The sequence below is a fragment of the Pseudophryne corroboree genome, chromosome 6, assembly GCF_028390025.1.
Source record: "Pseudophryne corroboree isolate aPseCor3 chromosome 6, aPseCor3.hap2, whole genome shotgun sequence".
NCBI classification, from domain to species: domain Eukaryota; kingdom Metazoa; phylum Chordata; class Amphibia; order Anura; family Myobatrachidae; genus Pseudophryne; species Pseudophryne corroboree.
Window position 1 is genome coordinate 713,333,583 of NC_086449.1, and position 19,361 is coordinate 713,352,943.

The following is a 19,361-nucleotide window of genomic DNA, read 5'->3' on the forward strand; positions in this document are numbered from 1 at the left end:
ACAGCTGTGTCGACATGTTTGAGGAGGAGGCTTATATAGTGACGGAGCAGATGCCGATAAATGTGATGTCGCCCCCTGTGGGGCCGACACCAGAGTGGATGGTTAGGTGAAAGGTATTAACCGACAGTGTCAACTCCTTACATAAAAGGGTGGATGACGTAACAGCTGTGGGACAGCCGGCTTCTCAGCCTGCGCCTGCCCAGGCGTCTCAAAGGCCATCAGGGGCTCAAAAACGCCCGCTCATTCAGATGGCAGACACAGATGTCGACACGGAGTCTGACTCCAGTGTCGTCAAGGTTGAGACATATACACAATCCACTAGGAACTTCCGTGACTTGATCCCGGCAATAAAAAATGTGTTACACATTTCTGACATTAACCTCTAAAAATGGGTTTTTATGTTTGGGGAGAAAAAGCAGGCAGTGTTTTGTTCCCCCATCAGATGAATGAAGTGTGTGAGAAGCGTGGGTTCCCCCTGATAAGAAACTGGTAATTTCAAAAAAGTTACTGATGGCGTACCTTTTCCCGCCAGAGGATAAGTTACGCTGGGAGATATCCCCTAGGGTGGATAAGGCGCTCACACGGTTGTCAAAATAGGTGGCACTGCCGTTTTAGGAACGGCCACTTTGAAGGTACCTGTTGATAAAAAGCAGGAGGCTATCCTGAAGTCTGTATTTACACACTCAGGTACTAGACTGAAACCTGCAGAGCGTGCTGCTGCAGCGTGGTCGGTGACCCTGTCAAACATACTAGTTTGCTAACATGAGAACATATTAAAGACGTTGTCTTTTATATATGAGGGATGCACAGAGGGATATTTTGCCGGCTGGCATCCAAAATGAATGTAATGTCCATTCTGTCAGGAGGGTATTAGAGACCTGTCACTGGACAGGTGATGCTGACTTTAAAAGGCGCATAGAGATTCTGCCTTATAAGGGTGAGGAATTATTTGGGGATGGTCTCTGGGACCTCGTATCCGCAGCAACAGCTGGGAAGAAATATTTTTACCTCAGTTTTCCTCACAGACTAAGAAAGCACTGTATTATCAGGTACAGTCCTTTCGGCTTCAGAAAAGCAAGCGGGTCAAAGGCGCTTCCTTTCTGTACAGAGACAAGGGAAGAGGGAAAAAGCTGCACCAGTCAGCCTGTTCCCAGAATCATAATTCTTCTCTCGCTTCCTCTTGAGTCCACAGCATGACGCGGGGGCTCCACAGGTGTAGCCAGGTACGGTGGGGGGCCGTCTCAAAAATTTCAGCGATCAGTGGGCTCGCTCACAGGTGGATCCATGTTTCATTCAAGTAGTATTTCAAGGGTACAAGCTGGAATTCGAGATGTCTTCCCCCCGCCGTTTCCTCAAATATGCCTTGGCGACAACTCCCTCAAGCAGGGAGGCTGTGCTAGAGGCAATTAATAAGCTGTATTCCCTTCAGGTAATACTTAAGGTGCCCCTACTTCAACAAGGACGGGGTTACTATTCCACACGGTTTGGGGTACCGAAACCGCATGGTTCGGTGTGACCCTTTTTTATATTTAAAATCCTTGAACACGTACATAAAAAAATTCAAGTTCAAGATGGAATCGCCCAGGGCGGTTATTGCAAGCCTGGACGAGGGGGATTACATGGTATCCCGGGACATCAAGGATGCTTACCTGCATGTCCCCATTTACTATCCTCGCCAGGAGTACCTCAGATTTGTGGTACAGGATTACCATTACCAAGTCCAGACTCTGCCGTTTGGACTGTACATGGCACCGAGGGTGTTACCAAGGTAATGGCCGGAATGATGATACTCCTTCGAAAAAGGGGAGTTTTTAATGATCCCGTACTTGGACAATCTCCTTATAAGGGCGAGGTCCAAGGAGCAGTTGCTAGTCGGGGTAGCACTATTTTGGAAAGTGCTACAACAGCACGGTTGGATTCTAAACAGTCCAAAGACACAGCTGTTTCCTACGACACGTCTACTGTTCCTGGGGATGGTTCTGGACACAGACCAGAAATAAGTGTTTCTCCCGGAGGAGAAAGCCATGGAGCTGTCATCTCTAGTCAGAGACCTCCTGAAGCCAAAACAGTTATCGGTGCATCATTGCACGCGAGTCCTGGGAAAAATGATAGCTTCCTACGAAGCAATCCCATTCGGCAGGTTCCATGCAAGAACTTTTCAGGGGGACCTGTTGGACAGGTGGTCCGGATCACATCTTCAGATGCATCGGCTGATAACCCTGTCTCCAAGGACCAGGGTATCTCTACTGTAGTGGCTGCAGAGTGCCCATCTTCAAGAGGGCCGCAGGTTCGACATACAGGACTAGGTCCTAGTGACCATGGATGCCAGCCTTTGAGGCTGGGGGGCAGTCACACAGGGAAGAAGCTTCCAGGGACTTTGGTCAAGTCAGGTGACTTCCCTACATAAATATTTGGAACTGAGGGCTATTTACAATGCCCTGAGTCAGGCAAGGCCTCTGCTTCAAAAGGCCGGTCCTGATCCAATCAGACAACATCACGGCAGTCGCCCATGTAAACCAACAGGGCGGCACAAGAAGCAGGATGGCGATGGCAGAAGCCACAAGGATTCTCCGATGGGCGGAAAATCATGTGTTAGCACTGTCAGCAGTGTTCATTCTCGGAGTGGACAACTGGGAAGCAGATCTTCTCAGCAGACACGACTTCCACCCGAGAGAGTGGGGACTTCATCCAGAAGTCTTCCAAAGGATTGTACACCATTGGGAAAGGCCACAGGTGGACATGAAGGCGTCCCGCCTCAACAAAAAGCTATAAAAGATATTGCGCCAGGTCAAGGGACCTTCAGGCGATAGCTGTGGACGCTCTGGTAACACCGTGGGTGTACCAGTCGGTTTATGTGTTCCCCCCTCTGCCTCTCATACCAAAGGTACTGAGAATAATAAGAAGGCGAGGAGTAAGAACGATACTCGTGGTTCCGGATTGGCCAAGAAGAGCCTGGTACCCAGAACTTCAAGAAATTATATCAGAGGACCCATGGCCTCTGCCGCTCAGACAGGACCTGCTGCAGCAGGGGCCCTGTCTGTTCCAAGACTTACCGCGGCTACGTTTTGATGGCATGGCGGTTGAACGCCGGATCCTAAAGGAAAAGGGCATTCCGGAGGAAGTCATTCCTACGCTGATTCAAGCCAGGAAAGATGTAACTGCAAAACATTATCACCGCATATGGCGGAAATATGTTGCTTGGTGTGAGGCCACAAAAGGCCCCAACAGAGGAATTTCAACTAGGTCGATTTCTGCATTTCCTACAAGCAGGAGTGTCTATGGGCCTAAAATTAGGCTCCATTAAGATACAGATCTCGGCTCTGTCGATTTTCTTCCAGAAAGAATTAACTTCAGTACTTGAAGTTCAGACATTGTAAAAGGAGTGCTGCATATTCAGCCCCCGGTTGTGCCTCCAGTGGCACCTTGGGATCTCAACGTGGTGTTGAGTTTCTTAAAATCACATTGGTTTGAACCACTAAAAACCGTGGATCTAAAATATCTCACGCGGAAAGTGGTCATGTTATTGACCTTGGTTTCGGCCAGGCGTGTATCAGAATTGGCGGCTTTGTCATATAAAAGTCCTTATCTGATTTTCCATATTGAGAGGGCGGAATTGAGGACTCGTCCCCAGTTTCTCCCTAAGGTGGTATCAGTTTTACACTTGAACCAACCTATTGTGGTGCCTGCGGCTACTAGGGACTTGGAGGATTCCAAGTTACTGGACGTAGTCAGGGCCTTGAAAAATTATGTTTCCAGGACGGCTAGAGTCAAGAAAATTGACTCGCTATTTATCCTGTATGCACCCAACAGACTGGGTGCTCCTGCTTCTAAGCAGACTATCGCTCGCTGGATCTGTGACACGATTCAGCAGGCGCATTCTGCGGCTGGACTGCCGCATCCTAAATCAGGGAAAGCCCATTCCACAGGGAAGGTGGGCTCATCTTGGGCGGCTGCCCGAGAGGTCTCGGCTTTACAACTTTGCCGAGCTGTTACTTGGTCAGGGGCAAACACGTTTGCAAAATTCTACAAATTTGATACCCTGGCTGAGGAGGACCTTGAGTTCTCTCATTCGGTGCTGCAGAGTCATCCGCACTCTCCCGCCCGTTTGGGAGCTTTGGTATAATCCCCATGGTCCTTTCGGAGTTCCCAGCATCCACTAGGACGTTAGAGAAAATAAGATTTTACTCACCGGTAAATCTATTTCTCGTAGTCCGTAGTGGATGCTGGGCGCCCATCCCAAGTGCGGATTGTCTGCAATACTGGTAAATAGTTATTGCTAACTAAAGGGTTATTGTTGAGCCATCTGTTGAGAGGCTCAGTTGTTTTCATACTGTCAAACTGGATATAGTATCACGAGTTGTACGGTGTGATTGGTGTGGCTGGTATGAGTCTTACCCGGGATTCAAAATCCTTCCTTATGTCCGCTCGTCCGGGCACAGTGTCCTAACTGAGGCTTGGAGGAGGGTCATAGTGGGAGGAGCCAGTGCACACCAGGTGGTCATAAATCTTTCTAGAGTGCCCAGCCTCCTTCGGAGCCCGCTATTCCCCATGGTCCTTTCGGAGTTCCCAGCATCCACTACGGACTACGAGAAATAGATTTACCGGTGAGTAAAATCTTATTTTCTCATACGTCCTAGAGGATGCTGGGGACTCCGTAAGGACCATGGGGTATAGACGGGATCCGCAGGAGACATGGGCACACTATAAGACTTTGAATGGGTGTGAACTGGCTCCACCCTCTATGCCCCTCCTCCAGACCTCAGTTAGACTTTGTGCCCAGGAGTGACTGGACACACACTAGGGGAGCTCTACTGAGTTTCTCTGAAAGACTTTGTTAGGTTTTTTATTTGCAGGGAGACCTGCTGGCTACAGGCTCCCTGCATCGTGGGAGTGAGGGGAGAGAAGTCAGACCCACTTCTTCTTAGTTAAGGGCTCTGCTTCTTAGGCTACTGGACACCATTAGCTCCAGAGGGTTCGATCACTTGGTTCGCCTAGCTGCTTGTTCCCGGAGCCGCGCCGTCACCCCCCTCACAGAAGCCTGAAGAAAGAAGCCGGGTGAGTATTGGAAGAAAAGAAGACTTCAGTGACGGCAGAAGACTTCAGTAACGGAGGTAACCGCAGCGGTAGTGCTGCGCTCCATGCTCCCACGCACCAACGGCACTCACAGGGTGCAGGGCGCTGGGGGGGAGCGCCCTGGGCAGCAAGTTACTGAAGGTCTAAATCGCTGGCAAGAGGGACATACTAGGTGCCCCCGCCAGTACGATACCCCCGCCAGTGTGTGTATATATATATATATATATATATATATATATATAGCGTGTAAGTGCTGTATATGGACCCCCCGAGCTCAACATATATATATTTTAGCAGGACTTAAGCGCATGGGAAGGGGCGGAGCTTAGCCCTCACAACAGATTCAGCGCCATTTTCCTCCATGTCCCCGCCAAGGCTATGCATACAGTACAAACGAGGCGGGGCACAGTGTTTAGTGCTATATGGAGAGAAATATAGCACTATTTTCAATAATGGTTGTATAATCTTTGTTGTGGTGCATGTATCTCTGTGTTTTTCCTGTCCGATAACCCACTATAGTTTTTAGTCGACATATGTCGACATGTGTGGGGGCTCTGTCACAAGCAGCTGTGGGGATCACTGTCTGCATCGCCGACGCCTGTTGGTACTTGATTCGGAAGATGCAGTAGCAGCAGGTCGGTAGTTGTATGCTTGTAAAAGTAAACACGGTTTCGGAGACACAGTCGTATGTGGGTGCCCTGTATGCATCAGCTATAATTATTGGGTGAAAATTAACACGCTGTAACTGCCTTATACCTGTATATGTATTTATAGGTATATGTGGGGGGAGTGTTATTGAATTATATATGTATGATTCCCTCAGAACCCTCGGGTTTCCAAGAATGTTATTTTTTGCCTGCTTACTATTCCCTGTTGTCGACGAATACTAGGTTTTCTGTCGACCATAACGTTCCCGGTAGATCCATAACTGGGGCATGTCAGTACATGGTCATACACATTCAGAACACATTACTGTCACTAGGGACCTGACGGGTCCGGACAATCCACTTATGTATATGTTATATATATATATATATATATATATATATATATATATATATATATATATATATACATAGTTAGGATATGTGTGTTATATTGTGTATTACATTATGTATATTCATGAATGCTGAAGTAATAGTATTGCTGGTCGCTCTGTTGATTAAGCTCTGGGTCGGCCGTAACGAGTTGGTCTTCGATCCTCTCAAGGAGTCCGAATGTTTATTCTCTTCCCGACGCGGAGAGAATACTGTGGAAGTCAACTCCTGGTCGACACGGAGCCCTGTCACAAAGGATCATACACAGGAAGCGAAGTGATATTTTATTTCTATACTTTGGACTTATTTGCATTGCATGCATATGGGGGAGTGTTATATTCGGATAGGCATCCGATAGAATTACCCTAAAGAGAGTGGGTAAGGTTTCTTATGTTGATTCTGCTCTATAACATTGCAGCAGGCTGCCGCGTGACGGCAGGAGGTGTGGCCGGGGAAATGCTGAGGATGTCTCCGAGAGATACTGGAGGGACGGTATACAGCTGTTTGGGGATGCCTCAGTTCAGTCAATCTCGGCGGATACCACTGGTGAATCTAACTTCGTGAGTTAGACTCCTTCACAACGGTTGGTGACACATTCTTTTGTGGGATGCAGTCGTTTTAACCGGTTCGATACCGTTCTTTTTTCCTTTTCTGTGCCGACAGTGGAACGTGAAAAGGTAAGAGTTCTGCAACCTTGTTAGGTTCGCAGAAGCGGAGGTCGTTTTCTTTTTCTACCACATCCATCACATGTCGCTGAGTCTGTCTGGCTGGACCCCACTCCGGTGGGGACTCGTCTACTACTTTCAGTTAGTCCGAGAATAGACTAGGATCTGTAAGTTGATTATAGAATACAAAGGGGGACATTGAGTTACAGATGTTTCCCCTCACTGATTTTCTAATAGATCTTGCCGTTTCCCCTCTGGAAGGGGAGGTAGTACGCGACGCCATACAGAGGTGTGTCAGGTTCAGGACATTGTACTGCTGTCCCTGTTAAAAAAAAAAAAACTAAAAAAAAACTAAGTGGTTTAAATGCGTTGTTCTCCGCATTCAGATTACCTGGGTGGTTATTATTATTATTATTATTATTATTATTATTATTATTATTATTATTATCCTTTATTTATATGGCGCCACAAGGGTTCCGGAGCGCCCAATTACATAATACATAAACAAATAATCAAACAGGAAAACAGCAACTTACAGTTGATGACAGGATAGGACAAGTACAGGGTAAATAAACATAGTTACATCAGCAGATGACACTGGAATAAGTATCAGGTGGCAGAAGACTGCTGGATGTGGTGCAGTTGAAGATTATTAAAGTAAGAAAGGATAAGCACATGAGGGAAGAGGGCCCTGCTCGTGAGAGCTTACATTCTAAAGGGGAGGGGTAGACAGACAGGGGTGACACAGATGGGGTACATAGAGAGCATAGAACAGAGGTTTAGGATGAGATTTGGCTGGGTTTGGTGAAGAAGTGGGTCTTGAGAGATCGTTTGAAGTTTTGTAGAGAGGTGGAGAGTCTGAGGGGGGGAGGTAGGGAATTCCAAAGAAGTGGTGCAGCACGTGAAAAATCTTGGAGGTAGGAGTGGGAGGAAGTAATCCGTAGGCAAGAGAGTCGGCGTGCATTAGCAGAGCGAAGAGGACGGGTGGGAGTGTAAAGGGAGATAAGGTCAGAGATGTAGATGGGAGAGGAGTGGGTGAGGGCTTTGTAAGCGAGTATGAGAAGCTTGAAATGGATTCTGAAAGGGAAGGGGAGCCAGTGAAGGTCTAGTAAGAGAGGAGAGGTGGACGTAGTGCGTTTGGTGAGGAAGATGAGCCGGGCAGCAGCATTGAGGATAGATTGGAGTGGAGAGAGGTATTTGTCAGGAATGCCAGTCAGGAGCAGATTACAGTAGTCCAGTCTGGAGATGACCAGTGAGTGGATAAGAGTCTTAGTAGCATCCTGGGTCAGAAAGGGTCTGATCCTGGAAATATTTTTTAGATGAAAATGGCAGGTTTGTGAGAGGTGCTGAATGTGTGGTTTGAAGGAGAGGGAGGAGTCAAGGATTACTCCAAGACAGCGCGCTTGGGGGCTAGAGGAGATAGTAGTGCCATCAATAGATAATGAGATTGTAGGAGGTGAGGTTATGCGGGAGGGAGGAAAGATGATCAGCTCTGTCTTAGACATGTTAAGTTTAAGAAAGCGCTGGGACATCCAGGAAGAGGTAGCAGAGAGACAGTTGGAGATACGAGTGAGGAGAGCAGGGGAGAGGTCTGGAGAGGAAAGATAGATTTGGGTGTCATCAGCATAGAGATGATATTGGAAACCAAAAGAACTAATGAGCTTACCTAGTGAGGACGTATAGAAAGAGAAGAGGACCAAGGACAGAACCTTGGGGTACCCCTACAGTTAGTGGAAGTGAGGGGGAGGTGGAGTCATGAGAGGAGACAGAGAAAGAACGGTCAGAAAGGTAGGAGGACAGCCAAGAGAGGGCAGTGTCATGCAGACCAATGGAGTGAAGAATTTGCAGTAGGAGAGTATGGTCCACAGTGTCAAAAGCAGCAGAGAGATCAAGTAGAATAAGTATAGAGTAGTGTCCCTTAGATTTAGCAGCATGGAGGTCATTGCATACTTTTGTAAGGGCAGTTTCAGTGGAGTGGAGAGGACGGAAGCCAGACTGGAATGGTTCAAGCAGTGAGTGTGAGGAAAGAAAGGAAGTAAGGCGGTTGTAGACAATACGCTCAAGGAGTTTGGAGGCAAAAGGGAGGAGAGAGATGGGTCGGTAGTTGGAGAGAGTGTTTGGATCAAGTGTAGGTTTTTTTAAGAATAGGAGAGATGAGTGCATGCTTGAAGGCAGAGGGGACAGTGCCTAATGAGAGGGACAGATTGAGAAGGTGGGAAAGATGGGAACAAGCAGAAGGAGAGAGGTAGCGGAGGAGGCGGGAGGGGATAGGATCAAGTGGGGAGGTGGTGAGGGGACAGGAACGAATGAGGGCCATGACTTCCTCTCCAGATGCATGGGAGAAAGATGTCAGAGTAGGTGCGAGGGATGGGGAGGGTTGGTAAGGGATGGGAGAAAGCTGGTTACTGATGGTCTGGTGTGATGTGATGTCCTGACGTATGGAGTCAATTTTGGATGTGAAGTAAGTGTCAAAGTCAAGAGCAGAGAGTGAGGAAGGGAGACGAGGTGGAGGTGGGCAGAGGAGTGAGTTGAGAGTGGCAAAGAGGCGCCGGGGTTGGAAGACTGGGAGGAGATGAGGTTCTTGAAGTATGACTGTTTAGCAAGAGAAAGGGCAGCACTGAAGGATGAGAGCATAAGTTTGAAATTGAGGAAGTCTGCCTTCGAGCGTGATTTCCTCCAGTGTCGCTCAGCAGTACGTGAGCATTTTTGCAGATATCTGGTGCATTTGGTGTGCCAGGGTTGAGGTGTTAATTTGCGAGGGTGAATAGTGGTTGGTGGAGCAACAGAGTCAAGAGCAGAAGTAAGGGATGCATTGTATGTGGAAGTGGCTTGTTCAGGGCATGAGAGAGAGAGAATAGGAGAGAGAAGTGAATCAAACAGGGAGGAAAGGAATGTGGTGTCCATAGCTTCAATGTTACGCTTAGTGATGGTAGCCTTAGGAGGTAGAGATGGGAAAGTCGAGAGAGATAGGTTAAAGTAGAGCAGGTGGTGGTCAGAGAGGGGAAATGGGGAGTTGGAAAAATCAGAAATATTACAGCGGTGAGTGAAGACCAGATCCAGTGAGCTCCCATTCACATGGGAGGGTGAGGAGGACCACTGGGAGAGACCAAGTGAAGAGGTGAGGTTAAGGAGTTTAGAGGCAGGGGATTGTGTGGGGATGTCAATAGGGATGTTGAAATCGCCTAGGATAATGGAGGGAATGTCAGAAGTGAGGAAGCCAGGAAGCAAAGTTGTCGATGAATTTGGAAGCAGTGCCAGGGGGGCGGTAAATGACAGCTACTCTAAGATGGACTGGTTGGAAGAGGCGTATGGCATGGACCTCAAATGTAGAGAATGTAAGTTATCCAGGATTGTCTTTGCCATTTCACCGGAGTGATGGCAGTATGATGGTTTTCTTTCAATAGTAAGAGCCATTGTTATTCTGTACTGAGATGCTCTCCTGATTAAGGAGAGGTCAAGAAACAAGTGGTGCAAATCGTTGTTCTCTCTGACTGTTCTTCAACACAGGGAATGGCTGTTCCCAACTACGCAGATGTCGGAGGTGGGTATCAGAGTTGATACTGACCTGTTGAGGTTCTGTGTTTTTCCTGTGGAAAGAGGTCTGAGGATCCAGAGTCGGATCAGATTTGCTGTGACAATCCATCAATATGTTCCGTTAATGAATCAGATGGGTGCAGCCTAAGAGGCCTTTTCGGTGAGCAGGTCATATGCCAGAGTGGTTTTCAGGGGACCAGTTGGAAACATGGTCCGGGTCTCACCTGCACATGCACCGGAATATAATCCTAATGGCCAGGACATCGCTCCTGTGGTGTCTGCTCGGTTCTCACCTTCTAGAGGGACGAAGGTTCGGGATCCAGGATTAGATCCTTGTGTCCATGCATGCAGATCTCCGAGGCTGGGGAGCAGTCCTTGCAAGGGACATATTTCCAGAGGAAAAGGTCAAGTTGGGAAGCTTGTCTGCAATAAGCTTTCTTGAATTAAGAGCTATTTTCGACGAACATATTCTTCGTGATCTGCCCGTGTTAGTTCTGTCGGACGACTTGACAGCAGTGGCGTAAGTAAGCCGCTAGGGCGGAACAAGGCGCAAAGCGGCAATGGCAGAAGATGCAAAAGTTTGCCGCTAGGTGGAAAGGCTGGTAAGCGCTATATTAGCAGTCTTCGTTCCGGAGGTAAACGACGGAGAAATAGATTTCCTCTGCAGACGCGATCTCCATCCGGGAGATATACAGTCGTCATCGAGAAGTTTTCACAGAAGTGACAGGTCTTTGAGGAGTGCCTCAATTGGACATATTGGCGTCTCACCTCAACGGAAGGCCTCCGTGATATTGTTCCAGGTCTAGAGACACTTAAGCTATAGCAGTGGACGCCTCGTGACACCGTGGGTGATTTCAGTCGGTCTATGTGTTCCCTCCGCTTTCACTCTTTCTGAGGGTGATAAACGTAAGAAGAACAACAGTTCAGGCGATACTCATTGCTCCGGTCTAACCAAGGAGGGCTTGATATCCAGTTTTGCATTATTTACTCATAGAAGATCACTGGCCTCTTCCTCTATGTGAGGAACTGTTACACCAAGATCCGGGCGTGTATCAGGACTTACAGCGGCTACGTTGGTCGGCGTGGCGGTTGAATGCCTTATCCTAGTCCGAAAGGGTATTCCCAGTGAAGTCATTTCCACACTTCTTCAGGCTAGAAAAGAAGTAACGGCAAAGCCTTATCACCGTAGTTGGCGTAAATATGTGTCTTGGTGTGAATCCAAGAAGGCTCCTACGGAAGACTTTCAGCTGGGTCGTTCTTCTCCATTCTTTGCAAGCAGGTGTGGATGCAGGCCTAACGTAAGGCTCCATTTCAGTGCGGTTTTGGCCTTATAAGTTTTCTTTAAAAAAAAGAAAACAGAATTGGCCACCTTTCCGGAAGTTCAGACTTACGTGAAAGGCATACTGCACATCCAACCTCCATTTGTGCCCCCATTGGCACCGTGGGACCTTGACGTGGTGTTGAGGTTTCTTGTGTCACACTGATTGGAACCTTTATGAAAGGTTGTGATAAAATTTCTCTCTTGAAGAGTGATCATGTTATTGGCTTTGGCGTCCGCAAGGTGGGTGTCTGAAGTTGCGGCTTTGTCTCACAAAAGTGGTTTCTGTGTTTCGCAGAAATCAGCCTATTTGATGCTTGTGGTTACTTAAGCATTGGCTGATTCAAAGTCTCTCGATGTAGTTGGGGCTTTGAATTTTTATGTTGCCAATTTGGCTCAGATTGGGGAAACAGAGGCTCTGTTTGTCCGGTGTGCTCCCAGCATGATCGGGGCGCCTGCGTCTATGCAGTCGGTTACACGCTGGATCTGTGATACAATTCGGTGTGCTAGTTCTACGGCTGGATGGCCGTTATCGAAGTTGGTGGAGACCCATTCTACTAGGAAGATGAGCTCTTCTTGGGCGGATGCCCGAGGAGTCTCGGCGGTTCAACTTTGCCGAGCGGCTACTTGGTCGGGTTCAAACACTTTTGCTAAGCTCTACAAGTTTGATACCCTGGCTCAATCGGTGCTGCAGAGTCGTCCGCACTCTCCCGCTCGGTCTGGACCTTTGGTATAAACCCCATGGTCCTTACGGAGGGGATCGGTATGAAATGCCTCCAATCAAAATCCCGACACCAATTGACCGATGGTCAAAATCCCGACAAGGTCAAAATCCCGACATGGACAAAATACCGACATTTAAAATACCGACATGGACAAAATACCGACATTTAAAATACCGACATGTAAAATGCCGACGGGTCAAAATACCAACATGCATATTTGTTGTTTTTGTGTGTGTATGTCGACATAAGTCAACATGGACACCATATAAAGTGTACCGCGTCCCATCGCATGGCTCGCTGCGCTCGCCATGCTTCGGGCACAGTGCCTCGCTGCGCTCTGCACACGATTATATTCCACCTCCAGGTCCACTGGGATGGTAAAGCATGAACAAGTCGGATTCAATGAAAAAAATCATGAAAAACTCATGTCGGTATTTTAAATGTCGGTATTTTAAATGTCGGTGTTTTGTCCATGTCGGGATTTTGACCTTGTCGGGATTTTGACCATCGGTCAATTGGTGTCGGGATTTTGAATGTCGGGATTTTGATTGGAGGTAAACTGACTGCATCCCTTACGGAGTTCCCAGCATCCTCTAAAACGTATGAGAAAATAGGATTTTAATACCTACCGGTATATCCTTTTCTCTTAGACCGTAGAGGATGCTGGGCGCCCGTCCCAGTGCGGACTGTGTCTGCAGTTATTGGTTATGGTTACACTCTTGTGGTGGTTCTTTTCTGTCAGGCTGTTGCTGATGTTGTGCATGCCATGGCATGCGGTATCTGATTATTGGTTGGGTTGACACACAGGTTGTGTTACATATTCTCTCAGCATGTGGCTGTGTATTTTTTCATGCCGTTGGCTGGTGTTCCATTGAATGCCACGTTCTGCGGTATGTTCGTGGTGTGATCTGGTATGACACTCACCGTGTTTAAACAATAAATTCTTTCCTCGAAATGTCCGTCTCCCTGGGCACAGTTTCTAACTGAGGTCTGGAGGAGGGGCATAGAGGGAGGAGCCAGTTCACACCCATTCAAAGTCTTATAGTGTGCCCATGTCTCCTGCGGATCCCGTCTATACCCCATGATCCTTACGGAGTCCCCAGCATCCTCTACGGACTAAGAGAAAAGGATTTACCGGTAGGTATTAAAATCCTATTTTTTGCTACACTTATTTTTATCGTTCACTGCAAAGTTCTCCCACTATTCTATTCTAATCCTGACTTTGCGCCAATCACTCTTGAAGCCAGGTTTACCGCAAATTATGTGTGGGTGCATTAACTAATACGTTGCTTACCAAAATCTTGCCATAAAGGCTTGCTCATGTCTATTGGTAATTGCTGCTCAAAATGGCTCCTGCGGCTTTTCATGCTGGAAAGGAGCAGGTGAATTATGTCATTTCTCCCCGCACCTTACACCTTTGCATATCTTGTTATCAGACATTTGTACATATATTGAAATGTATTTTATTTCATTTTATCGTACAGAAATTAGAGGAAAAATTGTATTTTTTATGCTTTCATACTCCGGCAGCCATTCTAGCAAATTCCCTTGTACGATAAACACATGGACCCGAATATAATAGCCTATGAGATGCAGGCATCAGAACGGTTTTGTCGAGATTGAACGTAGCTATTAATTTTAAGGCAAAACCAACCTGGTGCTCACAAATCATGGGCTAAATTTGGGCCATGGCCTGGGAATTCTGCAGTCAGGTGGTAATGTAGGCATTGCCTGGCTGGCAACGTTCTCTCCCATTTCCTTTTGCTACCACTAGAACACCTGTTGCCTCTTGTGCTGCCACGTTCTGCTCACAGTAAGTACTCCCATACTTGTGGCAGCTTGTTTTCCATCCATTTGCATTTGCTGCCTAACAGCAGCATACCGGATCTCAGTGGGGTCAATCCGGTGTTGCACGCAACTAAATGCCTATATTTGTTGTAAACATCTATGCACCATAACACCCCTTTCCGTATGCTTGGTTTCATATCTGTTCTCATTATCAGTGGGCACTTGTACCAGACCTCTAATAGGTGCAAGCGATCCATCTGAAAATAGCCTGCAATTTCATCTAGCTCAAGAACATGCATTAAAAATAATTGCGTGATGGTGGACTCTTAGGTCCGCTGCTGTTGGACTGAGCTGTTTCCGCCCTCATGGGGTCCTCCTCAATGTTTAGTTAATTGACTTGCAGACCCAGTGCAGCTTGTGGCTGCTTAGATTCACCCAATTTGAAAGTGTCCATGAAAAACTGTCAAATTGTTGGCAAATATAGGTTGTACAGTGGCAATTGGTGTGAAGACTCATTAAACCATGGAACCCTAACAGTGCATGTTTTCAGGATATTCTTGGGTATAATTAGTACCACCTGTAGATCTGTAGTGTTGGTCATTTAAAACACCTGTGCTCTAACAAGATGATCTGGAAAGCATGCACTGCTAGGGTTTCATGAGGACCGGGTTTGAGACAGACTGCATTAAACCATAGGCTGTGTGTTCCTTAAATCACACAGATTAGAAAATTCGGTCCAAAGGTGGTAAAATCATGCCTGGTGTGGAGGGCGCAATCACAATGCCAGAAGCTGCTTGCTGTTCTGTGACCTCAATACTTCTTTTTCTATTTCAGAGCACCTGAAGAAGCGTCTAGAAGATTACATGGTGAATTTCCCAAAGGTGAGAATAGTCCGCACCAAGAAGAGAGAAGGCCTCATTCGCACTCGCATGCTGGGGGCCTCGGCGGCCATTGGAGAAGTCATCACTTTCCTAGATTCCCACTGCGAAGCCAATGTGAACTGGCTGCCACCACTGCTCGGTGAGACCACCTTCTCTACTGGACACACCCCATCTAACTAACATCTCCTGTATCATGTATAACAAGGTATAATGCACTAAAGCCCAAATGTATTAAGCCATAAAGAGTGATAAAGTACCAACTAATCACCTCCTAACTGTCATGTTATAGGCTGTGTTTGAAAAATGACAGCTAGGAGCTGATTGGCTGGTACTTTATCACTATGCAATTTATTACTCTCCAAGACTTGATAAATCTGGGCCTTTGGGGGTAATTCTGACCCATTTGCTCCCTGCTTTTTATTGCAGCTGAGCGAACGGGTCCCTACTGCGCATGTGCCGGCACCATAGTGCGCCGGCGCATTCCAGACGGCCGAAGGCCGTAGCAGGGCTGCGCTCGCCTTCGCCTGATAGACAGGCAGGGGAGGTTGCTGGGCGGGAGGGGGCAGAACGGCGGCGTTTGGCCGCCGTTTCGTGGGCGCGGTCCGGCCAACGCAGTAGGGGGGGGCGGGCCGCAGCGGCTGCGTGACGTCACACGCATCCGCTTCGGGCCGGGGAGCGATGAGTAGCTCCCGGCCAGCACGCTAAAGCTGCGCTGGTCGGGAGCTACTCTTGAAGTGCAAAGGCATCGCCGCTGTGTGATGCCTTTACACTTCTGGGGGGGGGGGGCGGCTCTGACATGCGGCGCGGACTAGCCCTGTGCTGGGAATGATCGTAGCTGTGCTAAATTTAGCACAGCTACGATCAACTTGGAATGACCCCCTTTATCTCTCTGTATCACTCTTTACTTTATCACTTTTTAAGACTTAATACATTTGGGCCTTAGTGTCACATTTGCCAGCGCTAGTATGGTTTACGCTGCTGCTTGTTTTCAAACTACAAAGTTCTCTTTATGTTTTCTCCGGAGAATGGTTGCTGTGAGGCTGCACATGAGAGAACTGGCATTTGTCACGTATGTTTTCTTCTGCTGGCTGAATGTCTGACCTAAATCCATTCCTACAAGGAAGATTATGTACAAACAGCTCATTGCTTTGTTTCCAGACTTCCGTATAATTAGTGTCTTATTTCCCGATAGAGAGAGATGGCAGCTTATCCACATTGACGTCAAACCAAGCTTGGATTTGTCTACAATGAATTTCTCTTTCCTCTTGTAGACCGCATAGTGCAGAACCGCAAGACAATTGTGTGCCCAATGATCGATGTCATTGACCATGACAACTTCGGGTATGAAACGCAAGCTGGCGATGCCATGCGAGGGGCCTTTGACTGGGAGATGTTTTACAAGCGCATTCCCATCCCTTCCGAGTTACAAATCTCTGATCCCAGTGAGCCTTTCGAGTGAGTTTTAGTCGTCTTTACTCCACAATGTTTCTACAGTACATATTAATTGTTATGATTACTTTACCAGAAGATGTTAGTTTTATTGGACTGTGATGCTTAAAGAAGAACATAAAACTAAATATGTAGTATCGGGTAAAGTTCAACGTGTTAAGATAAACCCAGGATGCACCGTTTATACCTGTAGAAGTCTCAGCTTGGGCCAAGGTTATATTATAGTCTTAAAAGCACACCAAGACCGATCCTGCAGAGCATCGGGAACAATAAACATTTTGAACATACATGTAGGTGATCCATCAGTTTGTTTCTGAGGCACCGCCAGCTTCTTGCTGTCCTTTTTTGCCCAGTTAGTATTATCAAAGTATCTGCATTTTTTTTTTCTGTGTGGAACTACAAGTCTTAGCAAGTTAGAACCTTTGCATTAAGGGTGTCATTCCGACCCGATCGTTCGCTGCAGTTTGTCGCAGTGCAGCAATCGGGTCGGAACTGCCGTCGTTGCCTAGCGATCACCTCTGAGACAGAGGCGGTCGCTGGGCGGGAGGGGGCTGGACGGCAGCGTTAAGCCGCCGTTTAGGGGGTGCGGTCCGGCCAATGCAGGCATCGGTCCGGCCAATGCAGGCGTGGCCGGACCGTTGGGGAGGCGGGCCGCGGCAGCTGCGTGACGTCACACGCAGCCGCTGCGGGCCGGGAAGCGACGAGTAGCTCCCAGCCAGCATGCTAAAGCTGCGCTGGTCAGGAGATACTCTTGAAGTGCAAAGGCACTTCTGCAGGGGGGATGCCGGAACTTACATGCGGGCGGGCTAGCCCTGTGCTGGGCGTCCTCCCTGCATGTCAGTGTGAATGATCGTAGCTGTGCTAAATTTAGCACAGCTACGATCAACTCGGAATGACCCCCCCCCATGTTTGGAATTAGGGTGTGCAGTCCAAGATCCCCCGTCCCGGCCCCCATATATTCTATATTGTGTACACTTGAAGGAGGTGACCTCTTCAGCTTGGTTTAGCACCCACCCACCTACCGAAGGGTGTTTTTAATTAACATGTATCTCTGGCATTTACAGACTGCATATTGGGAAAGTCCTGAATAAATATGTACAATTTGTCAGTTTGAGGGATGAGTACGGAACGCGGAACCACCTTTGGTTTGGCCTGACTGCTTTGAGGCATCACATTGTAATACTTAATTCAGCACTTTTTTAGCACCTTATTTTTTTACTACCTAAGTAACACTTTTTAACATACTAATTATTACCTTCTCACCCATGTAACACTTTTCACACGTACCTTTTTCTTCCACTTCTTAACACTTGGTAACACTTTAACCTATCACTAGTGTGGCGCCTTAGGGCGGTTGGCCTTTGCTGGCTTGGGGGGTCCCGTGCCAGTGAGCTTGAACCTTATGCTGGGTACACACTGAGCGATGTGTCCCCTGCTGATATGTCAGCCCGACTGACCAAGATATTGGATACTGGGCACACATCAGAACAATCTAATGACTGATACCATGTCGCTAGCATTGTATCCCAGTTGGCCGTGCAGCACCTGCGGACATCCGCATATCAGGCATACACACTGAACGATATGCCCAATATGCCATTCCACTTCAGCTAGAAACGACTTATTGAGCTGATATCGTCTCAAGGTGTACCTGGCTTTAGTGTTCGGGACCCACCAGATGAGGTCACCTGCTTGTTGGTTGGTGGGCCCCTTTTTTGGGGGCTAAAAATTATGCTGAGAACCTCCATTTTGCTCTATGCTAGATTACAGAGTTTATTAGAATAATTCTGACTAGCAGTGCTTAGTATTATAGAGTGTGTATCTGCATGTAGGTGACCATGTTGGATGAGATCCATCCTTTTGTTGTCTGAGTCTCTGCCAGCTTCTCGCTGTCCTTTTTTGCCCAGTTATTCGTGTTATCAAAGTATCTTCATTTGTTTTTCTCTGACGTCCTAGTGGATGCTGGGAACTCCGAAAGGACCATGGGGAATAGCGGCTCCGCAGGAGACTGGGCACAACTAAAGAAAGCTTTTAGGTCACCTGGTGTGCACTGGCTCCTCCCACTATGACCCTCCTCCAAGCCCCAGTTAGATTTTGTGCCCGGCCGAGGTTGGATGCACACTAGGGGCTCTCCTGAGCTTCTAAAAAGAAAGTATATAATTAGGTTTTTTATTTTACAGTGAGACCTGCTGGCAGCAGGCTCACTGCAGCGAGGGACTAAGGGGAGAAGAAGCGAACCTACCTGCTTGCAGCTAGCTTGGGCTTCTTAGGCTACTGGACACCATTAGCTCCAGAGGGATCGACCGCATGGAACTGGCCTTGGTGTTCGGTCCCGGAGCCGCGCCGCCGTCCCCCTTACAGAGCCAGAAGCAAGAAGAGGTCCGGAAAATCGGCGGCAGAAGACATCAGTCTTCACCAAGGTAGCGCACAGCACTGCAGCTGTGCGCCATTGCTCCTCATACACACTTCACACTCCGGTCACTGAGGGTGCAGGGCGCTAGGGGGGGGCGCCCTGAGCAGCAATAAAAACACCTTGGCTGGCAAAAATACCACAATATATAGCCCCAGAGGCTATATATGTGATAATTACCCCTGCCAGAATCCATAAAAAAGCGGGAGAAAAGTCCGCGAAAAAGGGGCGGAGCTATCTCCTTCAGCACACTGGCGCCATTTCTCCTTCACAGCTCCGCTGGAAGGAAGCTCCCTGGCTCTCCCCTGCAGTCTACACTACAGAAAAGGGTAAAAAAGAGAGGGGGGGCACTAAATTTAGGCGCAGTATATATAACAGCAGGTATAGGGGACATAATTCAGTTAGTCCCTGCATTATATAGCGCTCTGGTGTGTGCTGGCATACTCTCACTCTGTCTCCCCAAAGGGCTTTTGTGGGTCCT

The 19,361-nt window shown here is 47.8% G+C and overlaps 1 protein-coding gene across 2 annotated transcripts in view; it reads left to right on the forward strand.

The window, feature by feature from the left end:
- GALNT10 (polypeptide N-acetylgalactosaminyltransferase 10) overlaps positions 1 to 19,361 on the forward strand; it is a 382,115-nt gene that overhangs the window by 287,377 nt on the left and 75,377 nt on the right. For both annotated transcript variants that reach the window (XM_063928357.1, XM_063928356.1), the window contains exons 5-6: positions 14,975 to 15,160; positions 16,293 to 16,476. In XM_063928357.1, coding sequence (XP_063784427.1) covers positions 14,975 to 15,160; positions 16,293 to 16,476 — 370 coding nt within the window. The remainder of the gene's footprint in view (positions 1 to 14,974; positions 15,161 to 16,292; positions 16,477 to 19,361) is intronic.